General features: G+C 37.0%; 1 protein-coding gene across 1 annotated transcript; it reads left to right on the top strand.

Annotated features, from left to right (window-relative positions):
- The first annotated feature begins 1,392 nt into the window (after positions 1-1,392).
- LOC135408794 (DDB1- and CUL4-associated factor 6-like) lies at positions 1,393-16,280 on the top strand. Its single transcript, XM_064643788.1, has 6 exons — positions 1,393-1,518; positions 7,276-7,381; positions 9,929-10,044; positions 10,839-10,922; positions 11,095-11,416; positions 16,220-16,280. The coding sequence occupies exons 1-6, from the start codon at positions 1,497-1,499 to the stop codon at positions 16,263-16,265; spliced, it is 696 nt and encodes a 231-aa protein (XP_064499858.1). The 5' UTR covers positions 1,393-1,496; the 3' UTR covers positions 16,266-16,280.
- Positions 16,281-18,303: the final 2,023 nt, after the last annotated feature.

The following is an 18,303-nucleotide window of genomic DNA, read 5'->3' as shown; positions in this document are numbered from 1 at the left end:
CATCTGAATCTAGGGGGTAAATTCTGTGGTCTGGCTTGGGTGTGTTTGGTGCAAGGCAGAGGCATGGCTGAACAAAGAAGACCAAGCAGAAGCAATTTTATGTTCCTCAGTTATGGAAATAAAATCTATAAGCCCAGTTACCAAAACAAGCCAAAACACAGTGCCCCAGACTGTCCTGGTCTCTGTTCTTTGCTCCTTCTCCCCTTCCCTATCCCTGGTATCAGTGTAAGCAAGGAACAGACTGTGATTCTTGCACCAGTGGCTGGGAGTGACGTATTGCTTGAGGATATATATATATATATTTATTCAAATCAGCTTGACAATTTAGCAGGTTTTATGGCTGTACTACGAAATAGGTCATGCTGGTGATTCTGGCCCAAACCTGGAAGGGAGCTTTGTGTAGGAGAGAGCATATTATTTCATTGCTTTCCTTGTGTAGGATTTAAATTTATGTTAAAATTCCTTTAGCGTGCTGTGATGCTGATGAACTGTGACTCAGTTTATAATACAGGGTATTAAATCCTTTTAGCTTGGGATGAATTTGTTTATAACAGAAGATTAACAAGTGGAACCAAAATATGGTAGTCTAGCCAATATCTCTGAAATACTGCGTTCATTTGTGTACATCAGCTCACCTTCAGATAATACAGAAATATGATCTTCTCTTCAGGGGTGACAAGAAAAAGAGACTCTCAGGAGATACCAAATGTTGCATCTGTCATGTGTCTGCACAATGAATGTAGTGCTGGTGATAGTCATTAACTGGTAGTGTCTAGGGGAAAAAAAGTGCACTTAACTGCTGGGGAGGTTGATTATTTTATTTATTTATTCATTTATTTCAATTGGTATTTTTATAAGACAGAGTGGTGGGGTGCTGTGATAAACTCATAGACTTGTTCTCGGTTATGAGGTGCCTCAGAGGTGCAGCATCTAGGAATGCAGAACTACCAAACTCACACAAGTGGGATGTATTTTGGTGCTTTGATGCTTTAAAACATTATTATTAAAACAGTATTTAAATATTGAAGGTGCTGGTATGCCATTGAGTATTCTATGTCGAAGGATAAGTATTCTGAAACTTACATTTATCCCATGGTTTGAAATAACTGTGTCATTTGGTAGTTGGAGCAAAGGCTTTACAAGCCATGACTTTCCAGTGCTTTTCCTGAGGTGTTAAAAATTTGAAGAACACAGTAAAATCTTTGGTAATGGACAGGAATTTTCAGTATCAAGATGTCAGCAAGCTTCAGGCTTTTCAGTGAATAAATAATGACTTGAAACAAGTGGCTTTGCTTCTGTCATGCCTAGAAAATGCAATATGGCTGGCTGCTCATAAAACAAACCCAAAGCTTCCTTATGTTGCTGCTTTTTTTTATTTTAAACTAACCTATGATCGTGACATTGCTGTGCAGTTCTCTGCTGCTTATGTTTTAAGTTGAAATCTCGTTTTTGTTTCAGATTCTCCTTCTTCAGTGGTTAACAAACAGCTTGGATCCATGTCACTTGATGAGCAACAGGGTGCGTGTGACAGGAAAAGCGCTCTCCCCAGCCATAGCTGATTGCAATGCTTCCTTTTCAAATTGCCTTTCATGATGATAAACAGTCTAAAAATGCTGTTCATCTGCATAAAGTAGAGTTCTGTAAGCAGATCTGCTGGAAACTCATTAATTATTTAATTCTCAGTATGAGTAACAGAGTAAGGTTTTCAAAAGCCATCCTATGCTCAATGCTTAATGCAATTACTAAAGTTCAATGTAGGTGCAGTAAATGTCCTATGTACTCTACACACATTTAGAATAATTTTCTAAAATAATAATCAAAATTACTTCTTTAAACAGGTTTGTTTTTGTTTTTTTTTTTTCTGCATGGTTCTTGGATCAGAATGCAAATACCAACATTGAAGTAACATATAATCACATAATGCCAAATCAGTTTATTTTACATTCTCAAGAGAGATGTGCAGCTTTGTTATTCTTGCAGTTTGAGTAACTGAGGAGCACCTGTGGCACTCGGGTGCATCTTTACCCCTGTAACCCCTTGTCCTGCCCTCCTCCTGCTAAACAAGGACTGATGTTGCTCTGTAGGATCCCTGTGAGCTTTCCCTATGCCCAGTCTTCAAATTGTGAGCAGTGAACTGGGTCATAGGTGACCCCAGTCCAGCTGCACCAATGCCACCTGTGCGGAATATTTACGCCTGAATAATTAATGAGTGATAGATGCTAATTTAAAAATAGATTTCCATACACTCTGCATTATGCTCTGTAGAGCCTCTGTAGAGATTTAATAGCTCAAATCCCACAAAAGAGCTTTCTGTTGTCTTGTTGCACATTCTAAACTAGAAAGCTGTTTTGAAATCCCACTTCTGAAAAATAGCCCGTTTGGCAACTGTTGAAAGTGTGGTTTATTTTAGGGTGCCAGAACAGAGGAGGGAAAAAAAATAATCAAGCTGTGTTTCATATTGACAAAATAAACTCAATTTGTGGAATTATATTTTGCGATGAAATAGCTTTAAACCTCAGTGTGTAAATTTGCTAATTCTTCATGGTTCAGTAGCCAACATCAATCCAATAGTCAGGTTTAGCTGGAAAACTTGCTTATAATTAGTGGCCAAGTTATGCTTTTCTGTTAGGAACACAGGATAACACATTATTTGATCAGAGTAGAATAATGTAGAATTAACATTTAAAGTCTGTGTGTTTACTGAGGTTCTTAAAATTGTAAAAGTTTTGGAAAGCTGTTAAATTGTTCTATGAAGTTATGAAATCAGCCCAACTGACAACAAAGATAAAACCAGAAGTTTTGGTCCCAGGAATCAGTTGCCAAGTTTGTATCATATTCTTCTTCAAGCAGGATCAGTTGTCTTAACAGCTAGTTTGTATTTTTAGTTGTATAATTGTAGTTTTAATAGACTCTTAGGTTTTTTTTTTTTCTAGTAGTTTTTTTTCTGCATTTAAGAAATTACTTGAACTAATGTGAAGGGATTTCCTTTTGTAGAAGCACTCCAGGTTTTTCAATATGCAAAAACACCTCCCCATTTGTTTATCAGTACACCAGTTTTTCTGTTTCATTGGTAGACAAAGTTACTTCTAATTTTGAAAACCAGGAATTTGAAAAGGGAGCAAATTTATTAGGAAATCCATTGTTCAAATGATAACCAGAAAGAATAATTTGCTGATGTCCAGTTGGATTTTTGAAGTTAAACTGCTTTAGTTTCACTTAGTATTTGAACAGAATACTCAAAATACTGAAAGTAGCTAATGAAGGAATTTATAATAGTTCTTTTCATATAGATATATAAATATTTCGTTCTTATTCCTGTCTTTTCTTAATTTAGTACTGAATCAGCTGCTGTGTTCTGTTGAACCAGTCTCTCCTGTTGGCATTTATGTTTTAAGACTGGTTTGGGGTTTAAAGATCTCATATTGGAAGCACATACATTTATAAAGCCATAATTCTGGCAGTCCAGCAGAAGCTCTGAGTCATTCCTGTCTGTACAAAATGGTTTCAAATGCATTACAGTGACCTACCCTGGATTTTTTTAAAAAAATTTGGGGGATTTTTGGACTGTGATTGTAACAATGGAGGGTTGGCTGTTGGATCTCTTGCAGTGTTAGGACTTTAAGGTACTGCCTGAATTGGAATGAGCGAAGAGGGAACTTGAGGCTCACACTGTAAATGTGCCCATGTATCCCAAACCATCACAGTGCTGCTTCCTACAGACACAGAAGCCATGCTGTTTACTGATATTTCTAGATATTACTGTGAGGGTTTAGTAATCTGTTATGGTGATGGGATCATCTAGACAAAGAATTTATATTTTATTTTTATTATTTGATTTTTCAGTCTTCCCTTATACTGACTGGTATCAGTGTAACAGTGTTTAGTCAGAATTCCTCACTGGATAAAGGAATCTCCACACTTCCCTCCAAGTTCAGCTGCCTCTGATAAATTTTCATGTGCTAAGCCTTCCCAGTGAATTCCTATTTTCTGAAACACACCACCTATTTTTTTTCCTCTTTGGATCAATTTTTCTGCCTTCAGAAGAATCTTTCTTTGGTCTTCACACAGAATATAATGCTGTATAGGAATTATTTTGGGGTTTTTTTTCCCATGAGAAATCATCTATCCTCTTCTCATGGGGTTGCCAATAGACTAATGACTAGGACAGCATTTGAGATGTGGGAAACCAGCTCAAAGTTCCTTAGGGTGTTAGTTTAACTAGGAAATGCACTCTGTAAGCTTGTCTGTATGCATTTCCACTTCATAGCTGGGAGCCCCAGTCTTTGTGAAGTTACACTTGCACAGGTTTCTTTTCTAAGGGAAAAAGTGTCTCTGAGGGTTATTGTTGTCAATTGTGCAGTTTGGGTTTGTGGTTTTTTTTAATCTAGGGTTATGAATGAAATTCTGTCTTCAGTTTTTAAGGGTGGTAGTTTAAAAGTGCTTTCTTCCTGTAGGCACCTGGAGAAGGGACAATTTAATGGGAGTGTGCTTTAGGACAGGGCTGTTTATGAAATAAGACTGTAAGTTGTTGGTAGTATCTTTAAAGTATAATGTGTTTGGCTGTAAAACTAAGTAAAGTTTCAAGGCGTTTTTGAGGAATATGGAATAGTTGAGTAAGGTGTTGACAAGCTACAACTTCTGCTTGAAGCAGTTTATTACCCTACTAGAGCTTGCAATCAGAAATAGTTTTGGCCATAGCTGTCCCCTAAAAAAATGGCAGAAGCTTTTGCTCTTCTTCCCTTCATTAGCAGTGTGAAGTAGATCTGTCCTGATGGGATGAACAGAGTAGAGAAAGAGAACAGTTCTTCATTCAGCTCTAGGCTGTCTTTGGCAATCACATTGTCCTTTCCTGAAAACAAAGAGTTCATGACTTCTGGGTTTTATGTGCCTTCTCTGAAAGAATGTTCAGTTGTGTATTAGGCAAAATTTATTTGTGTTCTTCACAGAGGCTCCCATTCAGCTTTCATAAGCAGTGTAAGTTTTACACAAAATATTGAACAACACAACTAATTCTGTGCAGTTTATTGCCAGATTGTTGTCTCATCTGTCTTTTAAAATGTCTCTTGTCCTTATTAGTGTCTATGCTATGCCCTAAAGCTACCTTAAAGAAAAAACTGACCCAGTCCCAATTGTAGCTCATGTTGTAGGTTTAAGAAAACTCTATTACCCAATATATTTTAACAGCTTTCTGTTTCCAGAAATTTGTAAAAGTAATTTCTCAGTCAGTGCCCCCTTTGGATAAGTCTACAGCAAATCTTCCACCTCTTTGGGTGTGAACAAATATCAGCATTGCTTCCAGGGTAAGTGTAGGCACAGGACAGTCTTTATGCATCTTGGTTAAATTTTCAGGTGTTGAGATTTTTGAGAGAGGAAAGCACTGTAATGATGATGTTATCTGAGCTTTATAACACAGGCCTAATATTGAATTAAATTCATTATAGGGTAGCAATGTTTGGTTACCGTGGTTGGTAACATTAGCTGGGTTTGTGCTGAAGCAAACATTGCACAGCAATGTTGAAGTCACAGCACATTGTTTGGTGCTTGTCTTGGACTGTTCACAGCACTGAGTGGTCTTTCTTTATCTGGGTTCCCAATTCCAAGATAGGTCTTGTCTGTACCTATTAAAAGGGAGCTAAAGAATTCCCCAGCTCTGTCTCTTTTGACTCTTTCAGTGTCAGCTCCTGATGACTTGTGCAGTGATTGGAAGGATCAGTATTTGTACTTGCTTAGGGGTGCTTACAGTTTGACCAGACTTTTATACAAGGAGATGTTTGCTCATAGGTTGTCCAAAAATAGAGAAAACACCTGTTTAGTTAAGAAAGAACATGTCATTTTGGTTCAAACTACCTATATAGAACTATAAAATATTTTCTTAGATTTTTTTTCTTAGTTTATTTCAAGAGTTGGAGACACTACTTTTGATCAGTTTTATCCACTCTGACAAGAGTGTAACAGGAATCTTTATTTTAGAAGGACTATGAACTTTTCTTTGCACAGAATGAGGCCCACACCATGTGCATAATTAGGATCATGGTTGTAATTGGTTAATTCCCTTTCACATAAAAATATTTTATTTTTTCTTTCAGGGTTTTTGTGGTATGGTTTGGTTTTTTTTAATTTCTCTTCAGAACATAGACATAAGTATTTAAAGTTCTTTGGCACAGTTGATCACAGCTCTGATCCTGTGAGTGGGCTTCTGCTTGTCAGCAGTTTAAAAATATGAGCATTGATTGTTAGGTTAAATTCTTATTTGCTGTTTCACAGTTACTATAATTTAATTGCATCTTCTAAAATAAATATCCCGTGGCAGTATTGTAACCATTACTGGTATGATAATGGCCTTTTTAGTGGGGAAATTTGTAGGTTTGTGTTTAAATCAAATGTTAAGTTTTAATGGATTTACACAAAGATGATCTGAAGCTGTTACTTTATTATACTTGTCAGAGTGCTGCCAATACTGCAAGTATATTTATAGTCAAATTTCTATATTCTATAGGAAAATATGGGATGGTTTTGTCCAAATAAAAAGCTCAATATTCATGAAAAGCAAGACTTACATGCTCACATGCAGCAGAGGACTCATGGACTTGCTGTGGTTTCAATGTGATTCACTTCTGTTGCTTTTGGACATCGTGCACAGTTTGTTTTGCCAGTGCTCCCCTTCTGCTTGCAGTTCTTATAATATGAAAGGGTTTTTTTTTTTAAACATGAAGCTCTTGGAACACGAACTTACAGTGTTTTATGACAACTGGCTGACAATTTACAGCAGATCTAAGGGAATTGGTAGTTGTCTGGTTTCTAAGTAGGCAGCAAAGTAAAGGGGATGGTGATTTTTCTAGACTGCTGGTTGTGTCTAGATCTCATCATCTTTTTTTCCTGTGTATTTACTGAGTCAAAAGGGCTGAACACCACTTAATTTATAGTCTTCTTATTAATATATTTATTAGAAAAGGGATCTGCTTATTAATGATTAGATTGTGTGTACACATACCTATCTGCAATTTTATTTACTTGCATGTTGAAGGACAGCATCTCCTTTGTTTGCTCTTATAATTAGAAATAATTTTAGATGGTTTCTCAAGCATTGCAAATTCGGTGTGTTCACTCTGAAACTTTTTAACTTTTTGCTTGGCCTGTAAGAGACCTTAAGCTGATATTATACATGTTACTGCTACATTTGGCTTTGCTAGGATAACTAAATGAACCTTCAGAATTAGAACAGCTTTGTGTGTGTCACTAATTCCCATTCAAACTTTATCAACCCCATATTTACAGAGAGTGATAAGCCACGAGCAGGAACAGGTGAACCAGTGCTAAGTTTGCACTACAGCACAGAAGGAACGACGACAAGCACAATAAAACTGGACTTCACTGACGAGTGGTAAGAAGTTAATTTTGGTTTTGAGTGGTTCATGATCAGCACATCAATAATACTTGTCAGGCACAGCTGTAGGTAAATCATTTTCCATGTGATTTATGTCTGGTTTTAGGTGTGTATAGACAAATGAAATGGCTGTAGTCCATAATGCATTCAGAACATAAGACAGCCATACTTTAACATCACATTTATACAAGAGGGGTTTTTTTGTGTGTGTATTTACTGTGAATCTCTTTAATGCAAACATAATTTGAAATGTGCTATTTTCACCAAACCTGGCATAATATCAGTGGCTTATAAAGCAGGGTAGTACAGGGATGGAAAGGTGGTCCAGGGGCTGGTGCTTATGTTTTAATTCTCTGCTCTACTAGAATTCTCATATGGTATTCTGCAAATTAGTCTTTCTGTGGCCCAATTCCTGAGTTGTAAAATACTGAAATTAGTATTTCTGTGTCCTAGGAGTGTTGATGAATGCATAAGGTTAAGATATCAACTTTGTGGACTGCTTAGATGTTACACAAAAGTGATGACATCCTTTTCAGATAATAAATGCACCGTCTAATGGCCTGACTTACTTGGTTTTGTATCAGTCTATCAGCAGAGCATCTCAGGATCTCCCAAAATAACCACAATCCTTTATTTCATCTTACTTCTATTCCTCTGCTTATGTTTTCAAAATTATTGTAGAAGACAGTAAGTAGAAACGCTTGCTGGCATTTGTTATTGAGAGGGGGAAAAAAACCACAAACCCAAGCATATTTAGCTACTCTTAAGTGCTGTGGCTTTAGACATAAAATATACACTTTGATCACAGCAGTTTGGAAACTTCAGACAGTGATTCATAAGAACGAAGATTTTGCCTGTGTGAATCTGAAACGCTTCATTTAGAGTCCAAATCCAGCAGGCTTTGAAAAAAACAGTTCTGCTGTAATGCTTTTAAGTAATTCTGCATTTAGTTTTGTAGTCATGTTTGTGTAATGCTTTAGGATAGACAGATTTCACAAGAGAAATCAATAAAGAAAGTGAACATGATGGTCAGAGAACTGAACGCAGCTTTGGTGGTGGGTGGTGTTGGCAGAGGTTCAAAGAAGGGTTGTGTGGAGAACTGGGGAAAGGGAAAACCTGCTATGGAAGCAGACAGCAGGGCTTAGTGTAATGAAAGCATAGGGGGTTATTTTGCTCTGTCAAAAACATCCTCTTCGTGTGACTGGTGGGGTGAAAAATAACAACGAAGTCAAAATTAAAGCAGGGTAATAAGTGAATGCAAATTGAGCGTTGGGCTAGAAAGTAGATTACTAAGAGTTAAAAAACTCTTAGTGTTTAGACCATGATTAAGTTTATAAATGAGGCATGAAATAGTAAAAATGCTCAATTTGGTGTCTAGCAGTACCCTTCTTGTCTGGCCATTCAGAAACAATGCTGAAAATCCTTGATTTAGAAGAAATACTAAAAGGACTACCAAAAACTTCCCTATGTTCTGCAAATTCAGTACAGCAATGACATGAATGAGCAAAGAATATTGCTAATCAAGATGAATCAAATTTAATTTAAAAAATAAAAGTACTGATTCTCAAGTCCTAGATTCTCAAGAATTTAGACTAAGCATGGTTTGTGCTGCTTCTGGCAATGTAGCATATGAAATATTTAATAATAACCTACACAGGTAAGAAGATGTTTGTAAAGAGTCAGTCTAAATTCTTGAGAATCATGCTTAAAATTGTCATAACTCATCTTTGTTTTCTGCTTTTGTCCAGTGATTTGCATAAGTTTGAGGCCACATCACAGAAGTGGGACAGGAGAGACTGAGAGAGCTCAGCAATAAGACTTTGCATTTCCTAAAAGAAGATCTTTGCTAGAAAGTCTAAAAACATTAGTTTTGATGACATTCAGGACAGCATTTTACATATTTCCAGAGGAATCATTTTCCTTATTGTAAACAGAAATTGGTGTTCTGCAGTAGTTATCTAAATATGAATGGGGAGTAAATGTCAAATACCAGCTTATAGTAAATCCTGAGAAATAACAAAACTTTGAGAACTGAAAGTCCACACCTCAAAAGGTACAGGAATTATAACTAAGGATGAAGGCTGGATTATCTGATCAATTCAAGTGACTGGGAGAATTTATCTGAATCAAATTTTCATTGATGGGATAGATTATTAGTGCTCAGCTGATAGCTTGCCATACCTCTAATAATACCTCTGAATATTTATACGTGTAAAAAATGTGCAAATAATGAAAAAGACTGAATCCTTTTGAGTTCCCACAATAGTTGGAAAAGCAATGAATAAATTCTTTGAAGGTTAAAAAAAAGGTAGGAAGGAGAGAACAGAGTTCTGTGATGCAGAGGAATAGTGTGAGATGAGTGGCAATGGACATAATAAAAGAGAATTTTGGAATTGCTATGGAGGTTGTTGGTTGTAGCTGCTGCCAGGAGTTACAGAACAGTGGGACTGCATGAGAAGGACAATGGTGTCAGGCTGTGCTTTGCAAGGATCTTCTCTATTTACATGATTGTAAATTATTTTCCTTTCATGTGTACGTTGACAGGAGCAGCACAAATTCGAGCTCTAGAGGGAGTGGAACTCACTGCAAAACTGAAGGCCAAGAAGACTCTGTAAAAACAAAAGCTCTGGACGAGTCGGGGCCTGAAGGTGAAGAAGCAAGTAAGATCCAGCATTATTTCTGTATTGCCAAGGCAAAAATGCTGCTCTTGTGTGTTCAAGACTATCAGTGCACACAATGGGAGCCTCACAGACGTGCATGTGAAGGCAGAATGCAGCCATCACAGAGCATGAGATTTTTAGGAAAGAAAAAGACACCAACCTGAGATGGTTGCAAGTAAATAGAAACAAAGTTAACTTATCCTGTCTTGAGTTCTGAAACCATTGTTCTTTTTTCTTAAGTGCATACTGTGCCACAGCTTGTATCAAAGGATAGGACAACTGCACTTTGCAATCATAAATGGGTGCTCAGTGTTTTGTTACATTTCTTTCAGCCTCTCACTGGATTTTGTTATATTGGGGTGTCTTGCTCAATTCATTGCCAAAAGGGCAGTCAAGTCAAATGACTGGTTCCAGAGAAATGTTTAAAAAAAATAATTTCTTTTAAGGGATGGATAACTTAATTTGTCTTCAGAAATAATAGCTTTCAGTAAGTGATCATCTGTATCAAGAGTATTAATGCTATTTTTGCAGCTAAAGTTCTCATAGGATGTCAAGTAGATTAAGGAACAAGAAAGAAATAGTTTTTTCTTTGTTAATGTATTGACCTGGTCAACTGGATAGGTTTATATTTATTGACTTTTATGTGACTGATATCTGAGATTTCAATAAAGTGACACATGGCCTTTGAGGGCATTGCTTTGGTTGGTTTGACCTGGTATCATTCACACTTGCTTGCATTATAGATGTGCATCCAAATAAAATCATGTGATTGACTATTAAATTGTTTAATTCAGGAGTTCCTGATGAATCTCACAAGGAAGATGTGAGTGCTGAAGAACTGAAAACTACAGATGAAGCTGTAGAGACAACAGAAGCAAGTATGTATCTGTACTCTTTCAAATAGTTATAGGAAGGAGTAGAGAATGAAAATCTAAATTTTTTATAAGATTTCCGTATGCATAATTTAACTTCTGTGACTGCTTCTGGTGTCTTCTAAAATAGACTGTAATCATTAATGGTGGATTTATATTCCCCAACATTTTCTGTTAGCTGTATCAGATGAACCTGGTCCTGAGCATTCTGGAACTCAACCAGAAAAAAACGGCCCCGATGCTGACGCTGCCTCTGGGAACGTGGAGGAAGAAGCCTCCTGTGAAAGGAGTGTGAATCAAGACACTTCAAATCAAAGTACTGAATCCACTGCCAACTTGCTTGCTGCAAGTGATGAACCTCAGTCACACCCAGAACCCTCAGGGCTTGCAACTCCAGATGAGTCCTCCACCAGGACCTCAGCTCTCCAGGAAACCGATGACAGTGACGATGATCCTGTTCTGATCCCAGGGGCGAGGTATCGAGGAGGACCAGGACACAGGTGAGGGGAACACTGAGCTCTGCTGGTGCTTGGCAAAAGGCTTTTTTTATAATTTTTTTTTAAATTGTTTTGTTTGTTCGAATGAAAGATCTAGAAGCTCATGCCTCATATCATTAATTAAAATAGCCAAGAGCTTGATGGCTGAGTCTAATTTGCCTGTATATAAGACATGTATAGCTATAATTTCCCTCCTACCTCGGCAGGCTCTTACAGATCTAAGACTCTTTGTCGTTATTTCTTGACTGCTGAATACCTCAGTGCCAAATATTTGCAGTTAATTTTTTATTATTCTCCCTGTAGTCATAAGTATAGAAAGTTCATAAATTTGTATGTAGGGTACAGGGACTTATATTTTCTTTCAACCAAAACTTTAGATGTTCTTACTTTGACAAAGCAAGAGCTTTTAACTGCTGTTGTTCAGCAATGCTGTGTTTATAAATTAAGACTGGTGTGTTCAATTTTTCACTCTACTTCTTCTCTGAAAGAGAAAGTGTAATCCTTTTACTTTTGTTGGTCAATGAATATTAGTGTGTATGCCAGTAAAAAAAAAAAGTAGACTACTAGTTGTTGTTAATAAAAGGCATTTAGTAAGCTTTGTGCTTTTTAAAAGATGTATTTAGTAAGCTTTGTGGTTTTTAAAAAATATAAACAGCTGTACATACTTGTTTAATCATTCGGTGAATTCAGCCCCCCGTTTGGTATTGTTGGTTTAACACCTCTGTTCACTAATTTCAATTCTTGGACTTTTTAAAAGCTGTGATAATTATTTAAGCAACATCTTTATTGTGTGACGTAAGACAATACCTTTTTTACTAGTTTCAGATGTAGCCTGGTGTCAGGTTCCTTAGCTTTACTCCTATCCTGTTCAAAGGCAGCATCATCTTGCTACTAATTCCTTATGCTGGCAAAGCAAATTCTTTCCAGAAATTTACAACATGTATTCATTAGGAAATCAGGAAGAATTTAATAGTTGTGTACAGAAAAGGTTTTGAGTAATTTGCAGTTCAAAGTTGTAAGCCACCACACTGTCAGCAGTGACAAAAAGAACAGTCAGTGGTTGTTTATCACAAAGCACGAGCAATTCTGCTCACCAAAGGACAGTTTTTATGAAGAAACCAATATATACAGATCCTGTCTTAATCCATTGGCTTCCCATGCAATACCAAGTAACTGGAGATAAATATCAAATGGCAGAAATATTTTCCACTGCAGAGCCAACGTTCATTATGATCCAGTGATTGAAGAGCAAGCTGTGAAAAGCCCTGCAATTTAAATCCCATTTCCATTTCCGAGCAGGAGTTAGAGCTCCTCTCCATGCACCACGTTGCCTCTACAATGTAATAGTTTTTGTAGTAATGTGATAAGAATGACACTTCCAGGTATCATAGAGCAGTTACAATTTCCCACTAGTGGGGACATCTTAAATGAAGTTGCAATTCATCTGACATGCTTCTTTGTGTGCAGGGAGATTTCTTCCTGTAACAGTTTAAATTCATCATAAAGGAAAGAGCATTCAACTAAATGAATGGTATAATTAAAATTCTCTATGCAGCCCTCTGCTCCCTTATTCTTTCCCCAGATAAAATCTGAAAAAAAAAATAGTTTTTTAATCAGTGTTGGTTTAGGATTGCCTGCAGGTTTCCATCACTCAGGTTTAATGCCTGACCAATTCATATTGTTCTGCTTTTGTGTGTGTGCAAGCAGTGAGGTTTTCTAGTTTAACTTCCGAGCATTACGTTCCCTCCTATGCCCTCTGAGATACTGAGGAAAAGTAAGATATCCTGTGTGTGCTCAAAGGAATTTGGATTTCCACAGAGAAAGCAGGCACTGGTGGTCTTAAGGGCTGGCTATAAGCCCTCTGAGTATTTATATCTCATGTGAAAAGAGTGAAAGGAACTGGAAGTCCTCTCTACTACTACGATGTTATAGCCTATAATCCCTTTCACAAACTGATCAGAATTATATAAAACCCCCCTGGCTCCTTAACGAGTAGGAAGCCAACTCAAAACATTGCTGCTGTGATGGGCATAAATTAACTAAAATTAGTCATTTTGTTCTGTGCTAACATACTGTTTGGATTGAAATAATTTTTCACGCCCAGTGCTTATCATTTGAATGATGCTCATCCTGTCCATTTTCAGCTTTTGTCTCATTAGACTTAAGAGTGCCAAGTTTTTCTCACTCTTAGCAGTAAAAATCTGTGGGTTTCCTGCCATCCTGCTGGTTCCTGTCAGTTCTCCTCCATGTTTCACATCTTTCCTGAATATGGTAGACCAGCACTGTTTGGATTCTGCTGGGATTAATTCTGTGAGTGTTATTCTTGGTCTAGAGAGGATTCTCTGAGACACAAGTGAGCTGCAGTTACATCCTTCTCCCCTCTTTGCTTAGGGCTGTCTCAGTGGTGGCCCGTGGTCAGACACGAGCTCAATTAGTGCACTGCAGTCTTCCCCACTTCGTCATTTCTAATTAATGTGTGTTATCTTTCACCAGCAGGAAGCTCAGAACTGTATAACTCAGTCTTATACTACTGATTTTCCACCCACCTCTTTTTCTCAAGATCCTTCAGTCCCCTCTACATTCATAAAGTTCCCCAACCTCACATCCTGCATGAATACATTCCTACATCCTGCTCAAAGACTATTAGCAATATATTAAACAAAACTGCCTGCAAGACTGGTGCTTAACTCCACCAGTATGCTTTCTAAAGGCTTATGTTTCCTCTTTTCTCACTTAGTAAATTGTGTTACCTAACAATTCCTTTACTAAATCTCATTTTCTCAAGTTTACCTAATAATTTAGTTTCCAATGTGTCATCCTATAAGATAATTAACGCCGTTAATAAATGAGTAATAAAGTAGATTTTTCTCTCTCTAGAATATCTAGGGGGAAGCTGCTTTGGGCTTTTTCCTTTGTGGTTTTGTTTTATTTTCTCTTTCTGGTGAAGGTTATAATACTGGCCTGCAATAATCTACCTTTTGTGAACATATTTTATACAGTGGAAAAAAAATGTTTAATTTTTCTATAGGACAAAAAAATAAAAAAGAGGCCACAGCCTTCTGAAACAATTCTAAAAACTGTTTGACTAATAAACCTCTTCCAGTATGTAACATTACTTTCCTTTTACTACAACCAATTTACTTTTCTTTAGGCTATGTTTTCTTATTAACCTGATAGCTCTTGTTTACATTGAGGAGAAACTCCACAGCTGGAGAAATTAAGATAAAGGAAACTCTCAGAGTAACTTCCCCACTGTAATGTACAACTTTCTCCACTGAGAAAAGAAGGGTAAACTACTTCTTTTGTACTCTGAAATTATGATCTTTAGCTTCCTCTTAAGGAAAGGAAGTGGCAGAAATATCCTTTTGGTTGCTCTGTTGGCAGTACCTGCGGTTAAATAAATTGACAACTTCCTGCTGCATCAATGCTGCTGGTCTCACTTTATTTTTAGTAAGGTGGATGTAGATTTCAGATGTATAAACAGAATGTTGTCCATTTTGCATATCTAATTGTTTACAAGGCTTCCATTATTTGAATTTTATTCAGGTACAAATCCAACTTTTAATGTTCTCAAGCTGAGGATTTGATCTTTTTCTCTCTTTAAATAATCTAAAAATAGATACAAGGCACATAATATCTTTTTGGGGATGCTCATAAATCTCAAAACACAGATGGTTTCTCACCAACTCACCTGAAACTGAACTATCAGGAAAGATTGTGCAAGGTTTGCAGCTGCTTTAATATTTTGAAAAGGACTTAAATACTATCAACAAAATGTGTGGGAATATCATGATCCTTTGGTTGGTTGGCTAAGTCAGCTGCATGTTGACTAGGAATCAGCTGGGAATAGTTTTGACACCTAAGGACATTTCTTTAAAAGGAATAACTGAGGATGTGACACCTGATTTTTTTTCAGTAGCATTTCTAAAGCATCACTATAGGAATGTCCTTCACAGGTGACTAGAAGAAGTTAAACAATTATTTCATTTTTTCACATCACTGGGCTAGTCAGTACATGTTCTTTTTAAGAAATTATATAAGGAAATGCACAGAATGTTTCAAAATAAATAATAATAAAAAAAAAGAAACCTGTTTTGTACAGCCAAATAGTTGTGCCAGATACTCATCAGAGAAAATAACCTTCTCTACATTTTGGGGAACCCAGAGGAAAAGATCCCTTCTCTTACAAATCTGAGGATATGTATAAATTACAAATATGTGCAGGTCTGCACAAAGCATATCTTGTTAAAAACTTTCTGAGTCCAGCAAGTTGAGTTGGAACAGAGACAAGGAGCATGGCTTGCCTTAGCACTGTACATTGTAATTAGTGGGAGGGGGAAGAAATCTAGGCAAAATGTATGTTCTTCATGTCCAGACTGCAGTTTTTAATAGATTGATCTTAATTTTCACAGATTACTCAAAAAAGCTTTCCTACATAAACAACTGAATTAATTTTGTTTGGACTTTGACAGAAGCTGATCTGTGAGCAGAGGCTAAGCCTGGAAAATGTTACAACTAGCAGGTTCAAATTTAAAGAAATATGAATGTAAAAAGGAAATGATTATGCAGCTGCTTCCATGTCTGCTGTGATCTATGAAGAAGTACTGTATCTTATAAGAGCAACTTTGTGTACTGTTATGTCATCTGAATATTTTTGCTGAAATCAAAGTAGTCTTATATACTGACACCCTGAGAAGGAATCTTCTCAGCTGGAATACATAGAGCACATTTTGTAATAGATGTTAACCTTTAAAAACATGATACCCAGCATTTTTGAATGACTTCAGTTGTTATTCCCTTTACTAGATATAATATCAGAGGAACAGCGATAGGTGATAGAATAATGAGGTAATTAATTATTTTATTCCTCCCCTCCTCCTTTTTATTGCCATATATTGGATTTCTCAGGTTCTTGTTTTTCGTATCTAACTGGCATTTTAAGAATTGCTGTACTTCAATTGCTATGAATTACAGAGCATATTGCTTGAGTTATATTTAGCTGCATGTGTTGCATGGAAATTGAAAAGAAATGGCAGTGTATACATTTAACAACCTATTAACCTGTTTACTGTGTGCCATAGAAATTAATGGAATTTGAAAAGTGTGTAGTTTGTGAAAAGAAATACTTTTTTTTTTTTTAAATGTAGCTGCTGAGGAACGAGTTATATTTGCATGTGCCACTGCTGAGTTGCTTTGTCTGGTAGTAGAGAACATCCAGTTCTAGACAACAATATAAAAATACATGTATCAGAGACTATTTATATTTGTCTGAACAAGGTTATGGAACTGAGGATAATTATTAGGGCTGTATTTGGCAATCCATATCGAGCAAGATACATGCTGGATCTTAGATGATACTTCTTTTAATGAAGTTAAATGAAAAACTCTTATATTCTTCACTGAAATACTTGAGTGAAGTTGTAAGAACATATAAGGCAATTTGGGTAACTGTGTTTGGCCACATGCCTTAAGAGGGAGAAACTCTACTGTGATTGAAGTCAAAGGCCATATAGAGGGGAAATGGCACAGTCACTCCACTGATGAGAATTAACATCTTGGCCTTGTGTGGCTGGAAGGGCAAAGACTCAGGATGTGCTTCATAAAAGACTTACCCTGAGTCCTATATTTTAAATGCCTACAGGAAAATAGTGCAGATGTGTAATTCTTTGTCTCATATTTCCATCTTAGCTGCAATTAGAGGTTCAGGAATCTGTGTACTTTTTGTACTTTGAATTTCACAATAAGCATTCTTTAAACACGCTTACCATGGAGTTCTTCAGCTCTTCAGCACAGCCCAGGGGAACATTTATTTCATATTGCTGTGAATTTAATATAAAGTGAATGATGCATCCAGCATACAATTTTTTTATCAGTGTTTTTTTTTTCTTTCTAATTTTCATTGTCATTTGGCAGCATATCAGATGAAAACTTAAAAATGTTTTGGAGCTGAGAATAATTGAAACATTGATTGTGTTTGAAGGCTGGGAAATGATCTAGGAGTGAGTGACAGTAAACATTTCTTTTCATAGGATCAGCAGTGAAATAACTTGGGCTTTAGGTTAGTGTCAATGTGCTGTTAACATGATGGGTTTGCCTTTGTTTTTGAATTATCTCAATGCTTGAAATTTGACAGCAGTAGTAAATCTCTTCCATAGGTTCAGAGGCTTCTAAAAGAAGATGGTTATTTAGTAATTAATATCAGAAATATAATCAAATCTTGGTATTTAGAAGAGGGATCTATTTTAATGTGGTGGTTGTGGGTTAACTGCAGCAGGCAGCTCAACCCCACACGGCTCCAGGATCACTCTCCCCCAGGGAGGGAGGAAAATTGCAAGAGAAGCCATGGGTTGGGGTGCAGACCAGGACAATGGCTCATTAATTAGTCATCTTCCTGAGCCAGATTTGACTTTGGTGATGATAACCAGCTTGTTACGACAAGCCTTTGGAAGTCTTGGGCCAGGAGCATGGGAGCTGGCAAGTGGATTCCTTTACAAGATCAACAAAGAAAAGGCAGAGCTTGATCAAGGGTTTGCTGCACTGGTCTAGATACACACACACACTCACAAAATATTATTAGAAACACAGAATATACTGAGTTGGAAGGACCCAGAAGGATTATTGAGTCCAAATCCTGGCCCTGCACAGGACAAGCCCAGGTATCACACCCTGTGCCTGAGAGTGTTGTCCAAATGAGCAAAAGGCATTGGAGAAATAGGATCTAAATTAATGGATACAAGCCTCAGGTTCCCTGCAATTGTTTTGGACAGGGAAAATAGTTCAAACAAGAAAATGGCAACAGCATGGGAAAAAATAATGTCTTAAACTTGAAAGAGCACAAGAGAAGGAACCAGGGCTTGTGCTAGGCACTGGTCTGGTGGGAGGTGTCCCTG

This window comes from Pseudopipra pipra, unplaced genomic scaffold (assembly GCF_036250125.1).
Source record: "Pseudopipra pipra isolate bDixPip1 unplaced genomic scaffold, bDixPip1.hap1 HAP1_SCAFFOLD_648, whole genome shotgun sequence".
NCBI classification, from domain to species: Eukaryota; Metazoa; Chordata; class Aves; order Passeriformes; family Pipridae; genus Pseudopipra; species Pseudopipra pipra.
This window is presented reverse-complemented; position numbering and strand designations above follow the sequence as displayed.

Excerpts from the sequence above, each read along its gene's own strand:
- LOC135408794 (XM_064643788.1), top strand. The coding sequence starts at position 1,497 with ATGTCACTTGATGAGCAACAGG. Across the intron at positions 10,045-10,838 it reads GCCTGAAGGTGAAGAAGCAA|GAGTTCCTGATGAATCTCAC; the intron begins GTAAGATCCAGC and ends TGTTTAATTCAG. Across the intron at positions 10,923-11,094 it reads TGTAGAGACAACAGAAGCAA|CTGTATCAGATGAACCTGGT; the intron begins GTATGTATCTGT and ends ATTTTCTGTTAG.